This window comes from Copadichromis virginalis, linkage group LG4 (genome assembly GCF_057382275.1).
Source record: "Copadichromis virginalis isolate Kocher_CV1m ecotype Utaka linkage group LG4, C_Virginalis_male_GT1.1, whole genome shotgun sequence".
Classification (NCBI taxonomy): Eukaryota; Metazoa; Chordata; class Actinopteri; order Cichliformes; family Cichlidae; genus Copadichromis; species Copadichromis virginalis.
Window position 1 is genome coordinate 24167089 of NC_140621.1, and position 21822 is coordinate 24188910.

Consider the following 21822-nt stretch of genomic DNA (forward strand, 5'->3'; position numbering starts at 1 on the left):
GGTTGTTGTTCATTCATTATATTAACTAGCAATTTCACACCACTGCCTTCAGAGCTGTGCTGTGCATGTTTTAAAGACCTTGCTAGACCACTGTAATCAATGAAGTCACAAGTTGGTTTGCAGGACAAATCATGTGATGACACTATTCCTCAATTACCCAAACATCTTCTTCTGCGTTATATTATAAACTGGATATAAATACAACTTGTGGGCCACTACTGTGTATATATACTGTTAGTTAAATATCTGTGTAGGTTTGCAATCATCCATGTCATGAGAGTCTTGAGTGCTTTAAAAAGCAAACACCTCCAAAGGGGCCAACCCCCTGTTAGATTTGTATTGTTGATTGTCATTTATGCTTAGAAATATTTACTTATATATGCTTAGAGTTTTGTAATTAGTTGTAGATTGGTAGAGGTTTTGATCCTTGATAGTCTGCAAACTTTGTGTGTATTAGACAGCACTTTGGGAGCATGAGAGGTCATACCGTGTCTTATTGTTTTATGGTAGGATTAACGTAGTTGCGTCTGTTCTAGTCTAAGTGCTCTTTGTTTAGATGAACTGCAGGACTTCCTCACCGTGTTATCTAGGATGAACCATCTAGGGTGAGGGGGAGGCTACCCTCTTCCTGACCAAGGATGTTTGACCCTTTGATCAGCAGTCCACACACACACACACACACACACACACACACACACACACACACACACACACACACACACACACACACACGCAAGGTACTCTTTGTGTGTATGTAGACGTCATATGTTAATGAACCTATGCATATTCATGTAACCTCAATAAAAGAACAGTGGTACGGGAGAACGGACGAGAGCAACTGGGGTCAAGCGAAGGAACGGTGCCTGTCCGGTTCTCTCCCGTGCACGAGAAACATGAAGAAGCTTGCCTACTTGTGTCTTGCTTTGCAGTGTAATTATATTGTCTTCAACGTTCCAGCGGATGGGTTCAAGCTACAAACCTATCACCCCCACTAGGAGTTAAATACCTGAGATTCTCCACCATTTTTTTACATAACTAAAGAAGCTCTGAAGGAAACCAGCAAATGTTTACTACCAATGCTTAAACATTGCTTGTGCTGTTAATTATATTTCAAAGAAACACATCAGATTAATAGTAATTTAGTCTTTGCTCTTGTTTCAGTATTTTGCTTTACAGGGATGTCCCATATCATATTGTCCCTGCTAATGCCAGTAATAAATTTGCCTTTACGTTCTAGCACACTCGGGCATGTCTGAGAGTCAGAGCCATGCGTCCATCTCAGGTGATGATTTAGTACCTAAACAACCTCCAAGAGAACGAAGTACTTTGCAAAACATGCGAGAAAAATGTTCCCGCTAAAACTGAAAATAACAAACTTGAACAGTGTTTTTGTCTCAAGTGGTGAAACAAAAACACTGTTCGAGACAACCAGGCTACAAAATGGGGAGAAACTAGCTAGAGATAAGCGACTCACACTTAAACAAATGCTCCACTGAGTACCGCTGGAATGCTCACTAGTTGTGCTCCATATACCAGGGAAAGAGGGCGGTGGATATAAATTCCTTGCTACTTTTGTGTTTATGTTTGACTTGACTGTGTCATCGGATATATTGCTGTATCACTACTACTGCACTATAAACCCGCTGCAGCTGGCACCTTGTTTAAGAAAATTCACACTTCAAATTAGGTAGTCTGACATCAATGACAGTAGCTCATTGGAAAAAAAAAAAAACCCTTTACACTACTGAGGTTACATTGCTCAGTAGATTAAATATTTTTCTTCCAAATTTTCTGGAAATATTGTAATATAATTTTGAAGCTATACCCCACTCCTATAGCTTTATTTTAGAAACCCACAAATCTCTGCACAACATATGAAGTTTTTTAGCATTTGCTGTGGTCAGAGCAACACTACCAGTGTACCAGTAAGAGTTGTTCAGGATCCTATATTGTTTGGCTAAAATCAGAAGTCACAGCCTTTTAGAGTCCTCCTCCTCTTCTGTTGACTGAGTCTAGCTGTCAATTAAAATGGACTCATGGTAAGTCTACAGTGCACCGTGGAACAACAATACAGTGAGAAACTTTGTTCTTATACAGATACAAGCACACACAAGGCAACAACGTCCTACAGACTCTTCAGTGGTCTGCTTACTCTTCAGTCTGCTTACTTATTTTATTTTTTAATAAAAATAATTGTTTTAAATAAACTTATTGCAAAGTTACGATGAAACAATAGTAAAACGCATATTATAAATTATTCTAATGTTCTCCCCCCGGCTCTGTTAGACTAACACACTCAAAGGATACAAATATAATTGGTTGAGAACCTTATCTCAAGTTCACATAGCACCTCAATACAAATTGTATCCCTGCTTGTTCTACCTCTGGGAAGATAAAAGACAACCCTCAGGACCTTGCTAAGAAAATATTTATTCCTAAATTATTCAGTGCATCTCATTGAAGAGGTTACACAAACGTGTGTATCACAAATTCACAAATACATGTGTGTGTACTCGTGCACACACCTACATTGATACAAGTGGTTATAATAAAGAGTGGTGGTGTTTAAAACTGGTGGGAGGATTACATAAAAAAAAAAGCTAGGCCCAGTACAGCATCATTACAGAACATTCTCCCACTGAAGAGGCCAAAGGTATGTGACACAAGCCTAGCTGCCTTTTCTTCCACGTTCCGAACACACACACGCGCGCGCGCGCACGCACGCGCGCACACACACACACACACACACACACTCTATAAACAGACAGTAATGCATGCAGCTATGGAGCCAATTTACAGTATTATGCGATTAGCTACTGATATAACTATTATATAAGAGACATGAATTACAATAGAACTTAAATGACATGTAGTTAAGGGAAGTGAAGAAGTGGAAAAAAAGTGAGGTAGTTTCTTTCTTCATCTCTTCCCATTTTTGCTAAATTTGTCATCCCAGTTCTCTTGTGCTACATTGTTACCCTAATTGTGACAGCTAATTGGGAAATGGGGCCAGGAGACACTTAAGGTTGTGCGACAGAGAGGCAGGGAGGGAGAGAGAGAGAGAGCTATCAAGTAGATGACTGAATAGAAAACTGTGAGGATGAAATATTCTATGAATTACGAAGAAAAGGTGTATAATCGGCTACTGTATCCCCCTCTTTTCAAACTCGTTGTATCATCTTCTAATTAAAGAATTCATAAAATAAGAAATAAGTCAAGGCTCGAGTCATTTTCTCCTTGTCTGAGAGGAAGAGTCTGCTCATTTTGTCACTGCCTACACGAAGACTGATTGAATTCATTATCAGCACTCGGAGCAAAAAATTAAGGGAGACAATCAAAGGAGGGCAGACTAATGTCTCCTGCAAAATTAATCAGATCTCTTTGACACCCAGCTGTGCTGCAGAGGTGAGACAGGGAGAATACAGAGAACTGTGGCGTGCATGAGTGCATGTATAAAGGAGGATTAGAGGAAAACTTTATTAGGCGACGTAAAAAATGATTTCTTTCTGCGCACTAAACAAATCAATGTTTCCCCTCACCATAGCAGCAACAATCGAAACAAGGTCGATGCATCTAGATGGCAGATTCAAATTATGGGACATTCATTCATCTCTGCTCACTCTGTTCTCCTCTGTCACACACACACCTACGCACACAAACATTGTAATGACATGCAAAGGGGGCAATTTGAAACTAACACCAGCTGATTAGAACCAGGGGGAATCACGCGCAATCAGAAGCCAGGAAGCCATCATCTGTTCCCTCTCACCCTCCCCTCTCTCATTCCTTCTCACTTCCTCTTCAACATAGCAACTTGTCACAGGCCTAAAAAAAAATTTAATAAATACATAAATGCCCAGATCACATGAACGCTGAATCTGCCATTTACTGCATTTGTGAGGACTGTAAGGACCTATCACATGATGAGAGCCGAAAGAAGCTGCCAGAGCTGCTGATGTTATTAGGGAAGAATGTTAAGAAAGTGGATACTGTGTGGACTGACTAGTGGCAAAAATGCCATTTGCCTTTCTCTTTCTTAATAATGAGGGTGCATAAGCAAAGAATGAGTCTCAGCTGGAGGGCAACTGATACCTGAACTAATTAGTGTACTAGGACCAAATATTTTGGCTCCAGTGTGATCTCCAGTCTAGCTGAGTGCACTGAATGATTATTAACATGATGGGCTCAAGACCGTACACCTCAGACGGGACCTTGACTAAATCATTTCTTGGGAGAAAACCCCTTGCTGGCCAAACGATGTCTCTACAGTGTGGTCACGAAACTCAGACTGTTTAACAGGGATTTTTCTTTTCATATACGTTTCCTTTCATTGTCACATCGACCCATGAATCAAGGTACAAATGAAATCTTTAGACAATTAAGTTAGCTAAAAATTAAAAAAAAAAGAATCCGTGATTGTAGCAGTGGTGCTGGATTTGAATATATCTGGGTACCTGTCAGAGGGTATTCTGGTTGTTTATGCTATGCCATCCTGGGTTTTTCTCCTAAGCCAGTCAATTTGGTGCTAAGGCTGGTCACAGCTTATCAGAAATCATTTTTTTGGTGTTAGAACTAATGAGACAGTTGGCATATTGGAAATAGGACACATGTCTAAGGGAATGCATTCCAAACTTCATCACATTTCACTAGAAGAAAGTAAATTCCATTTAAACGTCACACTTAAAATTAGACAACTGAGTGTTTTGACTTCTTGCGTATACTCAGATAGGATGGGCAGTTTTATCATTTGATTTAAAAAGAAGTTAAGACTTCAAAGCATCAAAGCCCTACAGTACAGTGACATTCCCAGCACTTATCAAGAGACTGTGAAGTACAAGGACTCTAAAGACTAACTGAAGAGCTACTGTAAATCTGAAACACAGTAAACTGCAAACAACAATGCAAAGCATGCGCTTATGTCAGAGGTATACGCTTTGAGCAGATGCCAATGGCCAGTTCGCAGTTTCGCATACTTAAAGCTTTACTAATGCTGCAGAAGGTACATCATGTGCTCTCAGTGGAAGCCAAGGTAAAAATCAAATCTCAGAATACCACATGAATGCGTGTGTCCTTTCCAAGTTCTCTTGAAGGGAGAAAACTTTAACATTATGAGCAGAAAAAAAGAAAAGTTTGTAGACTTCAAAAACAGCTCCTCCATTCCTTTGTTATGGAAGCGTGCACACTCAAGTGTTGCGCATCACTCATGTCAAACACAGGCATCGATATAAAATAGAACAGAGACGTTCTTCCTATAACAATGTGCTTTGGTTGCAACAACTCCTGACAGTTTCAGCGCTGGCTTTTATGTCACAGATAATGATGTTGCTGTGCCGCACAAGCCGTTTACCTTTTCTAAAAATTTCAAATGTAGTGAAACAACCCAGTGCAGGTTTAGACGCTTGTATTAAATGTCATCCAATTTTTTGAATACGTTTTATTTTTATTGTGAACATAAACAGTGGAAAGGGTTTCGTGCAGGTCTACAGTCATGGTCATTAGTCCAAAAAGACTCATGTCAGGAACTATGTAAACACTGAAAATAAACTGTTGCAAAAAAGCCTATAAATCATACATCGCTTCTTGCCAACAGTAGCCTACTTTCCATCCTCTGTCATGTAAACATGCTCCTAGTAAGATGGGAATAAAACGGGGAATTTATGATTTGTACTATACTCTTATTAACTTGCAGCGCAGAGGGTAAATATCAGCAGTTCCTGTGTGCTGTATTTGTGAACTCAGTCAGGGTTTGCAACAATTCAATGATAATGCCTTGCATGCTACACAGAAATAAAAGGGTTTGTCAGGTTGGAGATGGCCCCTACTGTAAATATCAGTCACGAAAAGGCACTTTGGCAAATTTCAGTATAACAGAGCAGACATGAGTTTTTTTTAAGACTCTTTTGGGGTCCATAATTGTCTCTAAGGGGTCTCAGATTGAGTAGGAAAAACCAAGCCCTCTACAAACAATTACTTTGTCTTTTCCTCACCTTTAAACTGAAATGTCCCCTTCTGTCTCTGCCGGACAAATAACATACACACCAGAGACCAACTATTTACTGTGTTTGTTTGCTTTTCTGTCATCTGCAGCTAGTGTGACCCCCTCATCCACCTCAGCATCAACCATTCAACTAACTCAGTGCAGACACTGGTTACCACAGCAACCGAGACCAGACTTATTTGCTAGCTTTATTTCTTTTACCAGCAAAAGATCCTTTTCCTTTTGTGGAGGAAAGGGATGCATTTCCCACAAATCCCTCAAAATATGATTTTAGCTTTCAAATTGAAAAATAGAAAATGTTGAATCTGAGAAAATCTTTCATTGTATTTTAGGTTACGTCACTGGCTGGCTGTATAGGAAATTAACATTTTTGCACATCAGTTTGAAAGCTTGCGGGCAATTCTATAAAAATGAAGAAACAAATAAATACAATGAAAAACATGTGTTGTACTGTGCAAGCATCCTACTGCTACAGAACTACCTGTAACACTCCAGTTTCTCCACATTCCAAAACAGAAAGAAAACACCTAAACAAACTGAAACTGCAAATTTCCCATTTAAGCTTCCCACAGTGTCAGTCAACTAAGTGCTTGATTAATTTGAAAATAACATGTGGGTGGCATTGTTTTGCCACAGATTTTTTTTTGGTTTTGTTTTGATGCTGATTCATTGAGATACATGTACATTCTGAGATATAGATGGATATAGATAAAGGTCTTTTGAATGCTACAAAAAAAAAAAAAAAGAAAGTTTACAGTGGCAGAGCAGCAAATCTGCTGCATTACTCATTTTATATCCAAATGGCAAAATTTGGCTGCGTCAAAATGTTCTCACCTAAAGGAACATTCAAACCATCTGGGTATCCATGCAGCATTACTGACTTTCTGCTCATAAGTACAACTGGCTTGGGGCTCAGAAGAGCACTGTGGCTGCCTGTTGAGCTGGCCTTGTGGGTGTAGTGTAGCCAATCCTACTGAAAGTAGCAGCATTTACCACAGATGCATAGAGTAAGAGCGGCCACAGGCATGTTAACTCTAGTTCATGGCCCATCAATGCAAGACCATTGTGTCCATTGACACAGTACGAACTGAAATTTTCTGTCTCTGTGTCTCTTTCTGTCTGTGTAATTACAGCTTCACCCTCCACAGTAATTAGGGACTATTTCAACAAGGATGTGGAATGTCTCCATCTATTTTTCCTTCTCTTCATCTCTTCTTCTTCTTCACTGGCAACACTTTAACGCTTTATTTTTCTAAAATAAACAAAATCCTTCTATATTCTTTTACATTTTCTTTCTATCCTCTACATTCGGGAGAGTAGCCATGCTAACAGGGTGACTTCAAATCAACCTTAATGATCAGTGATTGTCATGAAGCATGTTTGAGTCACTGGAGTGTAGCTTTGGATTTAGCAGTCAGCATCGCCAGTCTATGCCCTTGGAAAAAACAAAAAAAAGCAATGATGAGTAAAAGAAAAGAGAATGTCTCTAAACCATCCGCCCCCAGACGTGCAGAGAAGGTGGGTGTGTGGAGCAATAGTCCTCTCTCAGCATCGCAGTCAAAGGCACAGGGAACAAATCTGCTGTTCCAAAGGCAATGAATGTTATGATATCTCCTGCAGTGCATAATGCAATCTTTTCAAGGCCCTAGGCACCACAGGAATAAACTTGTTGAAACACTATATTCTGGGAGCAGATGTTCAGAAGCACAAGTCATTTTAAACTCCTGTAAATTGCATTTTATAAGACAAGTGGTGCCTTATTTGATGTGCGGCAAGGAAAAAGGCAAATAAAACAATATATGGCATTTTCACTTATGCAGCTCCAGACAACTTCTTATTGTAAGACCAAACAAACGACACACAGCACTGTATATACATCAAAGAGGCTGGTTTACACTAGATCCTTTCTGGGGCTTTTAGTAAGCATTTCATTAGCTCTACATCTCCTTTTATTCCCTTTCTGAAATAAACATGTCCATATTTGAAAAAAAAAAAAAAATACTATCCTTCTATCGCTATTCCTCCCTCTCACACGCCTTCTCTAGCCCTTCACCAACTGCAAGTCTTTTAGCACAATGATATGACAGAAACACATAAGAATAATGGCACGTTGTTGCTAAGAGACCACCTGTTCAGATCTCCCACATGAGATTGTGGTGAAACTGTAGTTCTCTTATCATCACCAGAGTAACATTCATTTGAGTGTAGTGAATGTCACGACAATATTGCAACTGAGAGAGAAACCTATTACATAACAAGATGTCTTTTAGGCAGAGAAACTGCATTTCAGATGAGGGTTTTTTCTTTAAATCAGACATACTGCAGCCGCTATCAGGCAACCACAAAATGAAGATCAAATAACAAGAGCGCACTGCAGAACGCGCTTGATCCACTTAACGTCAAACGACTATTTTGCCACATTCATAACAGACATTTGAGAAAATGGCATCTACTGGCTTCCGGGCTGTGTTGACATTTAGGGAGTGGTGTTTCATGGGAAAACGGCGCTGTCCTGAGGGCTAGTGGTGATGAGCCACACCCTTTTATTTCCTTACCTGTCAGGGTGTGTTCAAAACCTGCACTGCATTGTATCGGGGGCAGAACACGCAATACTTTCTGTGACAAAGGGTGAAGAAATACAAGAAAAAGTTACATTCTTCCACGGGGCGTTTAGCTTTGATGTAAACGTCCATGTTATTTATTCTTCAGGAGAGCAGCATATAATGTTAGCAGTTAAGAGGTTGCACTATTGACTGGCTTAGCACACAGCTCTGTTCTTTCGAAGCTGCATTCAGGCTTGCTCTAATCTGTTTATTCACTTCATCTTGTCCTCCCCTCCTCCCGAGCCAGGTCAGTCTGAGACTTGATCCAGCGGCATGCTAAGAGGCTTGATCTAGGCCACCACCTTTCACAGGCAGCCGGTGGCATGACCAGCTGGTGGAGATGACAGCAGTGCAGACACAGACGTTCTCAAACATGCAAGCGCTGAGTGTCAGTCTTAAGTATCTGTCTCCCTGTGTCAGCACAGGAATGACTATATACCAGTCACCTCGTCTGGAACTGCCAGTCTACGTGAGGGAGGAGAATTGAAGTGAGTCATGGAGGATCATGCAGGGATTGCTGGGTTTACAGAGTTGACTCCCTTGTTGATTAAGATAAAGTCATCTCTGGAAAGTAAGGAGTGTCTCTGCCCTTTGCTGAAGGAACAATACTCAGAGTGAGATGCAGAATCCCCACTCTTGCTCTCACCATGCCTACAGTTCCAGCCCTGTTAAACACACACTCTCAACTGGGCTAACATGACTCACAGCAGCGCAGTTACCCCCCTAACCTCCCTAGTGATTACTCGGTATCTGCCCAGCTGCTGACTACAATGACTTTACAGTCTCTGCATATTTTTTTAAACATTTTCTCTTCCTCAGGAGTTGTTTGCTTGCAAATCAGACAAACAACTATTGTCTGCTGTCTGATATGTACAGACCAGAGAGATAAGCAGGGTTACAAGGTTTTGGAAGTTAAAGCAATTATTTTTGTGTTTATCGCTTGGAGGTGCACAAAACTATTCATGTTCAATCACCACAGGCAATTAGCACAAAAAAGGTCTAACATGAAAAACAACAACTTGAGATTCCAAGTTTGACTCTTACTCAGCAAAACACAAAGAAATATTCAATCATTATGTATTTCTTTCCAAGCCAGTGATCATACGGTGGATGAAATTTCCATTTACCTCTGTGCACTTTCAGGCATCCATTTTCTATCATTTTAATCTAATCCTGTAACAGAAGCCATGACTTGTACTGTTTCATCAGTTTGGCTGAAACTCCCCTGAAATTAAAGATGACAGTCTGCATTTCAGCCTCAGACAATGTGTAATTTTGCATCTTAACTCATAACAGTAGATTCAAGTGCTGAAACATGCTGATTACTGCATTATTTTGAGTGTAAACTATGGTTAATAAAATTTTTATAACTGATCCAACTCAATTTTTTTGTCTTGATTAAACAATGATTGTGCCACATATACAGTCAATGGAATAATTATTTGACCCCCTGCTGAATTAGGAAGTTTGCTCACTTTCAAGAAAAGATAAGTCTCCAATTTTCATAGCAGTTTCCTTTAAATGGGGAGACACAGAATACCAAGCAAAAATCTAGAACAAAACCCCACATTAAATTAAATAAATGCTATAAACTGACTTCTCTGTCATTTAGTGAAATAAGCATTTGATCTCCAAGCAACATATGACGTAGCACTTGGTGGTCACTGGGTTTTCACATGTTTCAGGATGGATTTTGGCCCACTCCTCTTTATAGAAACACTCTAAATCCTTTAAGGTTCTTCAAAGATTTTCTACTGAGGAGGACTGAAGTCTGGTAACTTGCTAGGCCAGTCCATGATTATGATGTGCTTCTAAGCAAGCCACTCCTTTGTTGCCTTGGCAGTGTGTTTCGATTGTTGTCATGCTGGAAGACCCAGCCACGAAGCAACAGCCCCAAAGCATAATGTTTCCATCTCCTTGAAGTTGGTGTTCTCTGGGTCATACACAGCACTTTCTTCCAAGCCTTCTCTGAATCATTCAGATGTTCACTTGAAACTTAAAATGGTCCTAAACATGTGCCTTCTTGAGCTGGGAGACCTTATGGGTGCTGCAAATATGAGTCCACTAGGCATAATGTATTTCCAGTGGTGTTCTTGGCGATTGTGGTCCCAACTGCCTTCTGTGTCTGCCGGCTTTCTCAAGATCCTCCTCACCTTGTGAGGCAAGATCTTCAGACTGAGGGCAATTGACGGTCATTTTGTATTTCTTACATTTCCAAATAGTCACAGCAAAACTTGTCACCTTCTCACCAAGCTTCTTGTTGATGGTCTTTTAGACCGCTGCAGCCTTGTGCAGGTTTACAGTCTTGTTCTTAATATCCTTTGAGAGCTCTTTGCTCTTGCCCATACTGGCAGAGATGTTGGACTGGAAGAAGCTGATTCAGAGGACAGGTCAGCTTTATACTCATAAAAAGTTTAGATCATTTATCGATTAATTGTAATCCGTGTACCACAAAAATAGCACATAGCTATCTGTATATTAGGAGACATAATTCTTTGTGGGTTGCACTGGATCAAATACTTGCTTTTTTCCTGGATTTTTGGATGATATTCTGTTTCTCACAAAAATTAAACTACTATAAAAATTTGAAACTGCATTTCTTTGTGAAAATTAAAGGTCATAGGACGGGATCAAATAATAATGTCTTAAAAACATGCAAAAGTGTCTGTTAACATATACCCAAAGCTAGTCTTAATCATCTTATAGAGAGGCAGACAATATCTAGAGTTGTGTTTCAAGGATGACCAGAATAAAGACAATAACACACAATAACACAGATACTTGTGGAATAATTTCTGACTGTTAACTCAGTTCATCACTGCAGCTCTACTGCATTAACAACACGCAGTATACAGTAAAAGACTCGTGTTTCTCCCCTCACTGAGATATGGGTCACACTGAACTCTTGAAATATTAAAGAAACAGTACGAAACTTGCTTTTATGCTGCAAGGTTTGGTGAAAAAAGCATGACAAAGTGCCAAAGAAGCAGTGACTATAGATAACACTCACTCTCTGACCTCCTGGCTTTTGCCACTGGGTCAGTTCCCCAGTGTTGGAAGTGGGACTCTCTTTCTCCACTCTACTGCCCATCAGTGTTGGACTGTCAGGGCTTTGACAGGGTTTTTTCACCCCAGAGACAGAGACTCACTGCTGGGCTTTTACTTGAATGAGCACCAAAATCTGCAGAGGGGTCTGTTCTCCCCAAAGAACTCGGGAATCTGGAGCATTTCTTTCTTCCCCCTTTTATGGAGGGACTGATTTACCAACATTTGCAGGAAATAAGCACTTGTATAAACCCCATATGATAAAGGGCATTCAGGTAAACTTGGAACCAGTGCTGGGAACATTTACTTCAATTTATGGCTCTAAGAACCCCTAGATGTCTGCTCATTTCTGATACCTCAATTCCCTATAGGTATCAGAACAGCTCGTCTTGACTCATTCATGGGTTTCGCAAAACTTCTGCTGGCTTATGCTTTGCATGGAAACAGCTAGCGATAGAGTATATTTAGGTTATTACACGTATCAATACCTAGATATACATACAGATATAAGATAGAGACCACCTCAAGCAGGCCTAAGTCATTAAGGAAACCCAAGAATATTACAGAGCAGACACAGGAGCAAGCCATCATACGGTGAGATTATGTTGACATTCCATTACTGGCTGCAACTCTAAACCATGGCAAAGGTTGTTAAACAAAGCCTGCAGTGAGGTTTAATAAATTATAAAGCAATCAGCACGAAAACAAGCGCATGATTAGGGCATTAGCTCTTTTAAGTTATTCATCAACCACTTCTATAATCAAATGAGCATTCCAGCCATGTATACACCAACAGGGGAAAGCACTGGTAGATGATAAATGGCAAATTTCCTTATTATTCTGTCATCAGGTGCTCTTCTTTAGTATACAGCTGTAAATCCAACCCATTGCTGTTTCTACAAAAAGAATTTGAAGACAAGTTTTGCATTAAAAATACTGAGACATGAAAAAAGCTAAAAAAAATAAATGGTGGGCTTAGATGGTGCAATCGCTTCCATTCATTTTTTACCTAGAATGTGTCTTTCCCAGAATTGAGGCTTTGCAATCAAACGCAGTTCACATGGAGTTTTAAGAAGAACAGGTTTGAAGAGGCAAATATTTACTTGTTGCAACAGGATGCTTAGGCTTTTGTGCCACTCGAGCACCGACTTCTGGAATGCAGTATGTTAATGTTTCAGCAGGTTGTGCTCAATAACCAGTAGTTAACCAACGAACAGCTCACACTACCTTCAAGCAGACCGCTATAGGTGTAGGCTACTCATGCAACAGGCCAAGGAGCAGGAATAGCAAGAGTGACTGACTTTGATTTTGCAGTTTTGATGGAAAGGTGTTGCCTTAAGTTGTGGTGGAACGCAAAAGTACAGGGAGGCGGAAAATACATTATTTTTGATCAAGTGAAAAATAAAAAATAATAATAATAGTAACCTGCTGCGTTTCGGCGCCTCTCCCTTAAGGGATCATCGATGATTTAAAAAAATGGGTTTTGAATGCATCTTGACCAAAACTATACAAAGATCAAATTCATTTTGCCGCTGCAGTGCTTACTTTGCGGCTGAAATTACATGCTCGTATATACCTCCGAACTTTATTAATTAGTTGAACCTTACCTTGTAGACATTTTCCGTCAAACGGTGAACCTCGTCTGTGCGAGACATGGTGAAATCTTCAGCCAGGACCATAAACGTTGTTTTTTTACTTTAAACGTGTATCCGCGGAGAGAAAGGGAAAAAAAAAAAAAAAAACAGGGGAGAGACGGGTAAATGCACGAGTGCGAGCTAACAACAGGCGAGATAAGACACCGAGTGGCTCTGCGCTCCCGAAACCCACTAACTAAACACACCTTCTCTCTCCACAGCTGACAGTCCGATGCTGCCTTTACGGTCTACTCGGAAGTTCTGATTTTTGTTGGGCTTCCTTTATTTTATTTTATTTTTTTCGCAATCTCTTAAACACTGTGTGCGATGCGAAGATTTAAACAAAAGAAGTATAACATAGTATAACATTTTCCAGCTTTTGTTTACAAGTTTAAAAGTAAAATCTAATACATTCGGACGTATAGATTAGGGGTAAACAAGAATGAGAAAATATGAAGGGAGGGCTTTTATCCCCCAAAAGTATAAAATTTAAAAACCCAAACAATTATTAAAGGCTGTCATGGTAGCCTACGTTATCATGGCAATGAAAGTCACATAACGAAATTTCTACTACGTTGCGCGACGTGTTTTTGTTATACTAAACGGTTAAAAACATTATTTCCCACGGTAATAGAACGCAGCACCATCTTGTCAAAATGCAGATTTAGAGCCCGCCCCCTAAATCTCTACCATTACTAAATATTTGAGGCAAATTCGTTCTCGTAGCCACAAATTCCATGTATTTTAAAATATGTATGTTTATCTATTCATATCGCTCCAGTGTTTACAATGATAAGCTTGGTAGAGTTATGCACAATAGGACCTAGCATATACCTTAACCTATAAACATATGTGACTAAGCATGAACAGCTGGTTAAAGTAGTGGGATCATCCTGCCAGTTTATCTCCATGCGCACCAGTAATCAGTAATAAATGATAGAGTCTCAGTGTGGTGAATTTAAGCCATATTCCTCCGATTAAAGCCATTATACACCACGTAAATCTGCCTCAAGTATGCCTACTATTACATGAGGCTTTAGGGAAGTCGCACTGTACCTGTTACACCATAGGTGCTGTTTTTCCTCATAGGATAATTTGTGTTAGCTGCATTGTACATGCTAATTAGTGTCTAATTGCTGCTTAGTGTCAGATTGTAAATACTATATTTTCTTCTTTGTCTAAACATCACCCACATATTAGCAACATGAGATTTTGATTTTCTTTCAACAAGTACACACTAAGGGCACTCTAAATGAAGACACCTGTTATGTGGAGTGCGGTGTAGAAAAACACAAGTGAGGAGTGCCCCCTTCTGGAGAAAGTATGGTGCATATTTTCACTGGTATTTATTATTTTTATTAATTTTTCATTTTATAAAAATTACAAGAAAGACAAAAAATAATCAGTTGTGGACAAATAAAGACAGGACAGCGTTTGTTCCCACAGCTCAATTTAATATGTAAAGCTGTAAATAATGTGTAAGACATCTAAAAACTCCTGTTATTCTACAATAACAGCTACAATGCAACACTTCTCTTCCTAACCAAATCAGACACAGAGAAATAGAATATTTCACTTTATGCATGACTTAAGTGGAGCGGTGAACCAAGTACAGACAGTGCTGATGCTGTAAATTGTGTGAAGATGCACTGATGTGTGCAGGTCCCGTGTTCACATACCAAATCCCAGAAAAAAAAAGAAATCCACCTCTTTATGCAGCTTAACACTGGATACAGACCACACATTCAGTCTACTAGGCTGCCAACAGCTCTCTGTCTGGCTTGCTCTTTGCTTCTCGCCTCTCTAGAAAACACAAAATCAAAATAAAATAGTGTGACGTCAAACACTAATTTATGGTTGTTTAAGGAATGATTTGTTGAGTGAAAGATTAGATGTACCTGGCTCTGCTTTAGCTGCTTCTGACACCTCTGGTATTGGTTCACTGGGGACCTCTGGAAGTGCTACGTCTTCTTCCTGTTTCAGAAAGAGAGATTACGAAAGCCAGCTGACATATTTAGTTCCTGAAAAGCTGAAAAATTTGTGGACTTATTATCAAAGCAGTACTACAAAAAGTTGCACAATGATTTTATTTTAATTTTAGTTTAGGTGCATAATATATTGGACAAAGACAGTTTTTGACATTTTGGCTCTGCACACCAGAACAAGGGATTTTAGATTTTTTTAGAAATCAATTTGTGATTGAAGTACAGCAAACAGTATGCCATTAACTAGGAATTACATCCATTTTTATGCACAAACCTCCATTTTCCTAGACTCAAAATTAGTCACATAAACCAACATAATTTTAAATATAAGGACTGTTTCTAATACTTGTCTAAAAAGCCATTGCAGCAAAAGACTGCCTGAAGTCTAGAACCCACGGACATCAACAAAATGCTTTGTTTCTTTCCTTTAAATCCTCTGCTGTGGCATGTTCTGCATCCAGGTTTGCATTTAGTAACTGTAAAGCTATGTTGTGGTGGGATCAGGTCACACGTTTGGTCATTGAAGGATATCTCATTTCTTTGCCTTGAGAAACTCTTGTGCTGCTTTTGTAGTAAGCTTGGACATATATGCTCGAGTCATTATCTATGTGCTGCAGTCAGTTTTGCAGTATATGCCTGCATCTGAGCAGAGAGTACAGCGCTGTACACTTCAGAAATATTCCTACTACTTCAATCAGCAGGCACATCATCAATTAACACTAGTGGCCCAGATCCACTGACACCCCTACATGGCATAACATTGTCTCCTTTTCGTATGTCTGATAGATTTATTGTGTTCTTTTAGCCTGATGGCCTTTCTCAGTTTCACCGATATTTCTTTTGGCCTCATATTAAACCTTCTAAAAATCTTTTAAAAATCCACTGTGGTGGTGTTCAGAGGCAAAACTGCAAAAAATAGTTTTCTTTGCTCAATAAATGATGTTGTTTTTTCCCCAGATGATTCTATTGATTTTCAGATATATTCATTTTAATTGCCCCTCTTACAGACATTTTCTGGGAGGTCTCATGTTGTTTCCATGCATTACCTCTTTAGGTTTTTTTTTTTTTTTGCATTTACACCATACTTCACAGTTTCCAAAACACTATAGCTCCTTCAAAATAAAATAATATTCCTCTTTTTTTTTTCTAAAATCAATTTCTGCTTCTTGTTGCTTCAGGTAATTTTTCTTTTTTCATCTTAAAACAACTTGTTAATCTTTATAATGAGCTTTCTATTCAGGAGTTGTTTTTTGTTTGTTTCCTGTTTGTAAAGATAATCTACAGAGAAATTTGCACTGGTGTAATTCATGCAGTATTTGGGTTTGTATAACTGATTTCATTGTACAATAGTGAGGTCTAGCAGTGTGGGAGGATATTTTTGTATGCATTTAAAAATTGTCTTTAAGAAGAAACACATTTAATTCAGCTTCAAATACAATAATATCTACTGCGCTACAATTTTATTTGCATAATTGTGTCAAACTGATTCTTAAAACTAGTCTTTGTACAAATGTGAAAAATAGTAATTTACAGCATGTAGTTTGACAGACATGTGAATGTGTAATTTAGGATAATAATTACATCATAAAAGAATAATCTTCTGAGGTTTTAATCACAATGAATTAACCAAATTCATACCCACAGTTGTTTCATATTCACTGTGTTATTATGCTACATTTATATTGTAATTAGCTTAAAAATTCTTCTTCTAAGTTTGCAACACAGTTTTCTTCTCTTCAAAAACCAGATTTCTATAGATTTAAGATTAAATGGCAACGTTCAGTTTAGGTGTGATATGCCTGCATGAGTCAACCGTGAATCACAGCTTTAACCACATAATTGCTCAAGTGGAAGCACTCAGTGGCCAGCAGTTGAATGCTGCGGTCACGCTCGGAGCCTTGGTGGGCGTAACTATTAGATGAAGTGGGGCGATAACAGCAAAAGAGCATGCATGCTTTGGAAATATTTTTAGTAATAACAAAGGTTTACAATGCAGTGTAACACCCACCTGAGTGATAGCTTCCAGCTCTGCTAAGACAGCATCCTCATCCTCTTGTGTCAGGACTCCAGCCAACATTTCATCTATTTGCTACAGGTGCATAAATGAAGCAATAAATTAAAAACAAACAAACAAACTAAATCGTTGATTTAAAAAATTCTCTTAAAGTGATATGTATCATCCCAGAACATACACTACAATATGAAGGAAATAATTACTATTGGACATGTAGTTTAATCAAACCTCAGCTGATTTTTGGCATACATGCAGTACCGGTATTAATGATAGTTCTGTGCAGGTATATTTGATAAACATCAGGCATTTTACCCTTTGATAGTCAGTCGATTCCTGTGTCTCATCCAGGATTCTCTCCACATCTTCTATTGACATGATCTGTCATAATGTTACATTATACACTCATGTTTATAACTCTTAAGGTGGTATTAAAATATTTTGAAAATGCATAGTACAGGAAAAACAATGGAAAGCACTACCTCATGCATGCTCTTCAGACAGTCGTTGCCAACTTTAAGTCCCTCAATGACTTTCATTTCAATTTGCATGAACTCAATGTCTTGAACCTGTTGACAAACAATTACATTGTAAAAATAGTTACATGAAATATAAATAAACAAAACAACAAATCAAATAGTATTTGTCCCTTTTATTTTCTCATAAAATAGTGATTAAAGAGAGACTGAGTTAAAACAAACACTTTACATTACACTATTTTTTGGTTTGGATTAGCATGAAATATAGTAACAAATCACAAGTAATCACAAAACAGTATTGTATCACAAATGAATTTAAGGCCACAATGGACTTCTCAACTTTGGACCAATTTGCATTTAAGCAATCATATTATTAACAGTTATTTTGGAAACTGTTAAATACTGCAGAATTGAACTGGTCCACTCTCCCTTGGCACTGAATATCAAAGCCTGGTGGACTGATGCTATGAAACTTACCATGCGCTCGAGATTTGAAATCTGATTTTCGGTCTTTTCTAGTAACTGATCCTGGTACCGTTTTTTCTTAAGAAGCAACAGCGCTTTTCTGCAATAACAAATGAAAACACAAAGCATCATATTGCAAAGAATATCTTTTGTTTACAGTACGAATACAGTGTGTACCGCTGCATGCCGAATAAAGTAAATTGAATTACAAAAGAGAAAACGGACTCTGTGCAGGAGTCATTAACTTGGGAAATTTTAAGTAGCATTATCCATATTTAAGTAAACCTCATTTGTTTACATTGTTGCCAGTATTCACAGTAGTGTAACTACATGCTGGTAGATATTGTGTAAAATTGAGACTTGTGCTTACTCCTTCTTGCCATCTTGTAGCAGCTGCTTTGCTAGACGTCGCTCTTTCTCCAGCTGCAAGGTGATTCTCTTTTGGTACTGCTTCAGCTTGTCTCTCTGCTGCTTCAGTTGCTGGACAAAATCCCCAACGAGAAAATGAAAAAAACAACAACAACAACAACAATATAATATACACATTCCTTGCCATTTTATTGGGTACACCTTGCTAGCCATGAGTTAGATAAATATGTTGGTTCATACTGACATGACAGCATCACACAGTTGCAGCAGATCTGCACCACCCGTTACACCAAATCACAGTGCTGACTGTGAAGGCCATTTGAGTACAGTGGCTTCATTGCCACGATCAAACAAACAGTTTGAGTTGATCTGAGCTTTTGACATGGCGCATTATTCTGCTGGAACTAGCCACGAGAACAAGGATAGACTGTGCTTAGAGTCATGGATATAGTCAGCTACAATACTCAGGGAGGATGCAGCATTTAAATGTTGCCCATTTGGTACAAGATGGGGAGGGTGGATCAATGCTTTCATGTCGTTTACAAATTCTGACCCTACTATCTCAGTGTCTATGGTGCAATTTTGGTGAGCTCATGTGAACTGTAACCTAATTTTCCTGTTCTTAGCTGCTGTACCTCACCTGCTTCAAGGTTTGCGATGTTGTTTGAAACTTGCAGAAGATGTGTTTTTCTGCATACCTTGGTGGTAATGAGTAGTAGTTACTGTTATCTTCTCATCAGCTCAAAGGAGTCTGCTCATTTGCTTATGAACTCTGTCATCATCAGGTCATTTTGAGAGAACTGCTTTTAGGAATGTAACAGCAGATCTGCCTCCATAGACGATCTCTTGCATCCTCTTCCGCTCTCCTTTCATATATCCATAATTGTGGTCTTTCTCTTCGCCTCCTGCCTGACAGCTTCATCTTTTACATCCTTTGCTACCATGTAATTGGCTGATTAGATATTAGATATTAGCCTTAAGCAGCAGTTAAACAGGAGTACCCAATTTTTTTTTTTTTATCTACTAAAAAAGTAACGAAGAAATAGACACAAAAACACAAGGAAGAGGTCCATAAACTGATGTCGCATATTATAAATAGATGTACTCATTCAGTAGATATTTTATGAAACCAATTCTGTGCTAAACGGAGGAGGGGAATACAGTTCTCACGAGATACGAGTCGCAGAGAAACCCAACAGTAAGCACATCGGGCGATATTAATTCATCTCGCCGTGTGACCACAGCACAAGACCGTGCAACCCCTAACACTAGCCCGATAACGGGGATGCTATAACCGCTATCAGCTCACCAAAATGGCTTTGTCCTGCTCCGTTACACGAGAAGGTCGACTCTTTCTCCCAAAGACGTTTCCCATTATTCAGCCACATCCCCGCCACATTCTCCCGTATCAACACAAAAAATATCACTTTTTGCTAAACATTTTGTACGATAGTAATTAGCCTAAAATGGCTAACAGGCTAACTGACTACACCATGCCCTCAGTTCTTTTTGTTTTCCGCGTTTCCTACGGCAAGCAAGGCAGGACGTATAATCCGAAGCGTTACATTACTTGATTATTAGAGCTCGTTGTTCTGATATTCATTCCTGTTATATTGTGACATGGTACGTGCGGTAACAGCTGCGCCTATTACTATGATAAAATGAATTCAACTGCAGATTGTATAGGGGGCACATGTTAAACACTCTCGCCGGACTGTTGGTACCTTGGAGAGCTTCCGCCTCTCCGGGGGTTCCAGGATCAGCACCATGGAGAGCAATCAAGAAACGTTTCCTCTAAAAATAGCAGATTTTGCTCAACATAAAGGCAGGAAATTAACAGACAGCTCTTGTATTATTTCACATTAGTAAGGTTAAGCAATGTGATAAGAGGACAGCATTCTAAATGACTCAATATTGTGCAAAAGTCTTGGAAACAGAGACAACTCTTATTTATTTTTAGTTTACTTCCAAGGAGCCAGACTAAGTTTTTCATTAGAGTTTGCCGTTGTGTCTACACATAAGAGACGTTTCGTGAAGTGCACATTTTAAACGGCACCTTTAGATACTTTTGTTACACCAGTATGTTGCGAAAAACATTTAGTTCCCATTTCTTTAGTTGAATCTACAAAAAATATCAAAGATAAAACGGTTAAACAGCCATAAAACTGTATTCTTGCACCAAAATGATTCTCAGCTATTAGACAAAAAATGTGACATACCAAAGTGTATATTTATTGTGTCAGGTTATGCCAGATTACGTGAGAACTAGGCTGAAAATCATTGGCAACAGGCCTCATGGAGTGATGAACTCAAATGTGAAATTTGGGTCAATACTGTATGTATGGAGAAGGTCAGGCAAGTGGTACAATAGTTAGCATCCATCTGTCAAACATAGAGGCTCTATCATGATCCAGGGCTACATTTCAGCCAGTGTTGGTTGTTGGGGGATCTTGTCAAATGTTGATATTGTTGGAATTATGAATATAGATAAGTATCATCAGATTTTGATCCAACATGCAATACTATCTGGAAAGGAACTGGTTGCCTGCAGCTTTATTTTTCAGCATGAAAATGATCCCAAACACAGCAAACACATGCCTGGATAGAAAACACACAATGGAACAGTATCAGTCATGCCCTGGGCTCCCCAGTGCCCGGACCTTAACATCACTGAAGCAGCGTGAGATCAGTTTGACAGAGAACAGAACAAAACACAGCCATAATACAAAGAAATGATCTGAAGACTACTTAAAGAAATGACAAGAAAGCTTACCTAAGAGAGTTAAGGCTGTGCTGAAGATTAAAGGTGGTCAAAGCAAATATTGACTTTTAAAGTTGTTAGTACTGTACAAACTATTTTTTATTTTTTTACTAATTACTAGTTTATTTGTGTTTTGTGGTAGGTTGAGTTTAATGTCTTGGCTGTTGTAACATAGACATCCCCGAATGTAATTTTTCTTACTCATAACACTACCATTTTTCTGTGATTCATAAATAATATGCAGAATAAAGTGTGCTGGGCTGAGGGGCATGCTTTGGAAAATAACTGTACTTCAAAAAGACATATTTTACATGTATACCATCAACTATAGGTGAAGAATAGTATTTCAATAGATAGAAAAAAATCAGTATTGCTTGGCAGTGTGAAGGGAACTGTAGGAACAAGATGAAAGGCATTTGGTTCAAGCCAACCTTACCTATTAGAGCTTTGGAAAAACAAGACTTAATCCCTA

At 38.9% G+C, this 21822-nt stretch overlaps 2 protein-coding genes across 7 annotated transcripts in view; both read right to left on the reverse strand.

Moving 5' to 3' along the window:
• The window catches only part of LOC146711509 (BAR/IMD domain-containing adapter protein 2-like), a 56691-nt gene extending 43209 nt beyond the window's left edge, over positions 1-13482 (reverse strand). For all 6 annotated transcript variants that reach the window (XR_014920173.1, XM_085454356.1, XM_085454355.1 and 3 more), the window contains exon 1: positions 13254-13482. Coding sequence is in view for 5 of the 6 variants with exons in the window: in XM_085454356.1 (XP_085310482.1) it covers positions 13254-13325 (72 nt within the window). In the remaining variant the exon portion in view is untranslated. The remainder of the gene's footprint in view (positions 1-13253) is intronic.
• A 1231-nt stretch (positions 13483-14713) lies between these two features.
• On the reverse strand, positions 14714-20255 carry LOC146711511 (charged multivesicular body protein 6-like). The gene is made up of 8 exons (XM_085454359.1): positions 19899-20255; positions 18591-18700; positions 18233-18320; positions 17759-17845; positions 17592-17657; positions 17274-17354; positions 15179-15254; positions 14714-15083 (listed from the first exon to the last, which is right to left on the reverse strand). Exons 1-8 carry the CDS (start codon positions 19962-19964, stop codon positions 15034-15036), a joined length of 624 nt encoding a protein of 207 aa, XP_085310485.1. The 5' UTR covers positions 19965-20255; the 3' UTR covers positions 14714-15033.
• Between the last annotated feature and the right edge of the window lie 1567 nt (positions 20256-21822).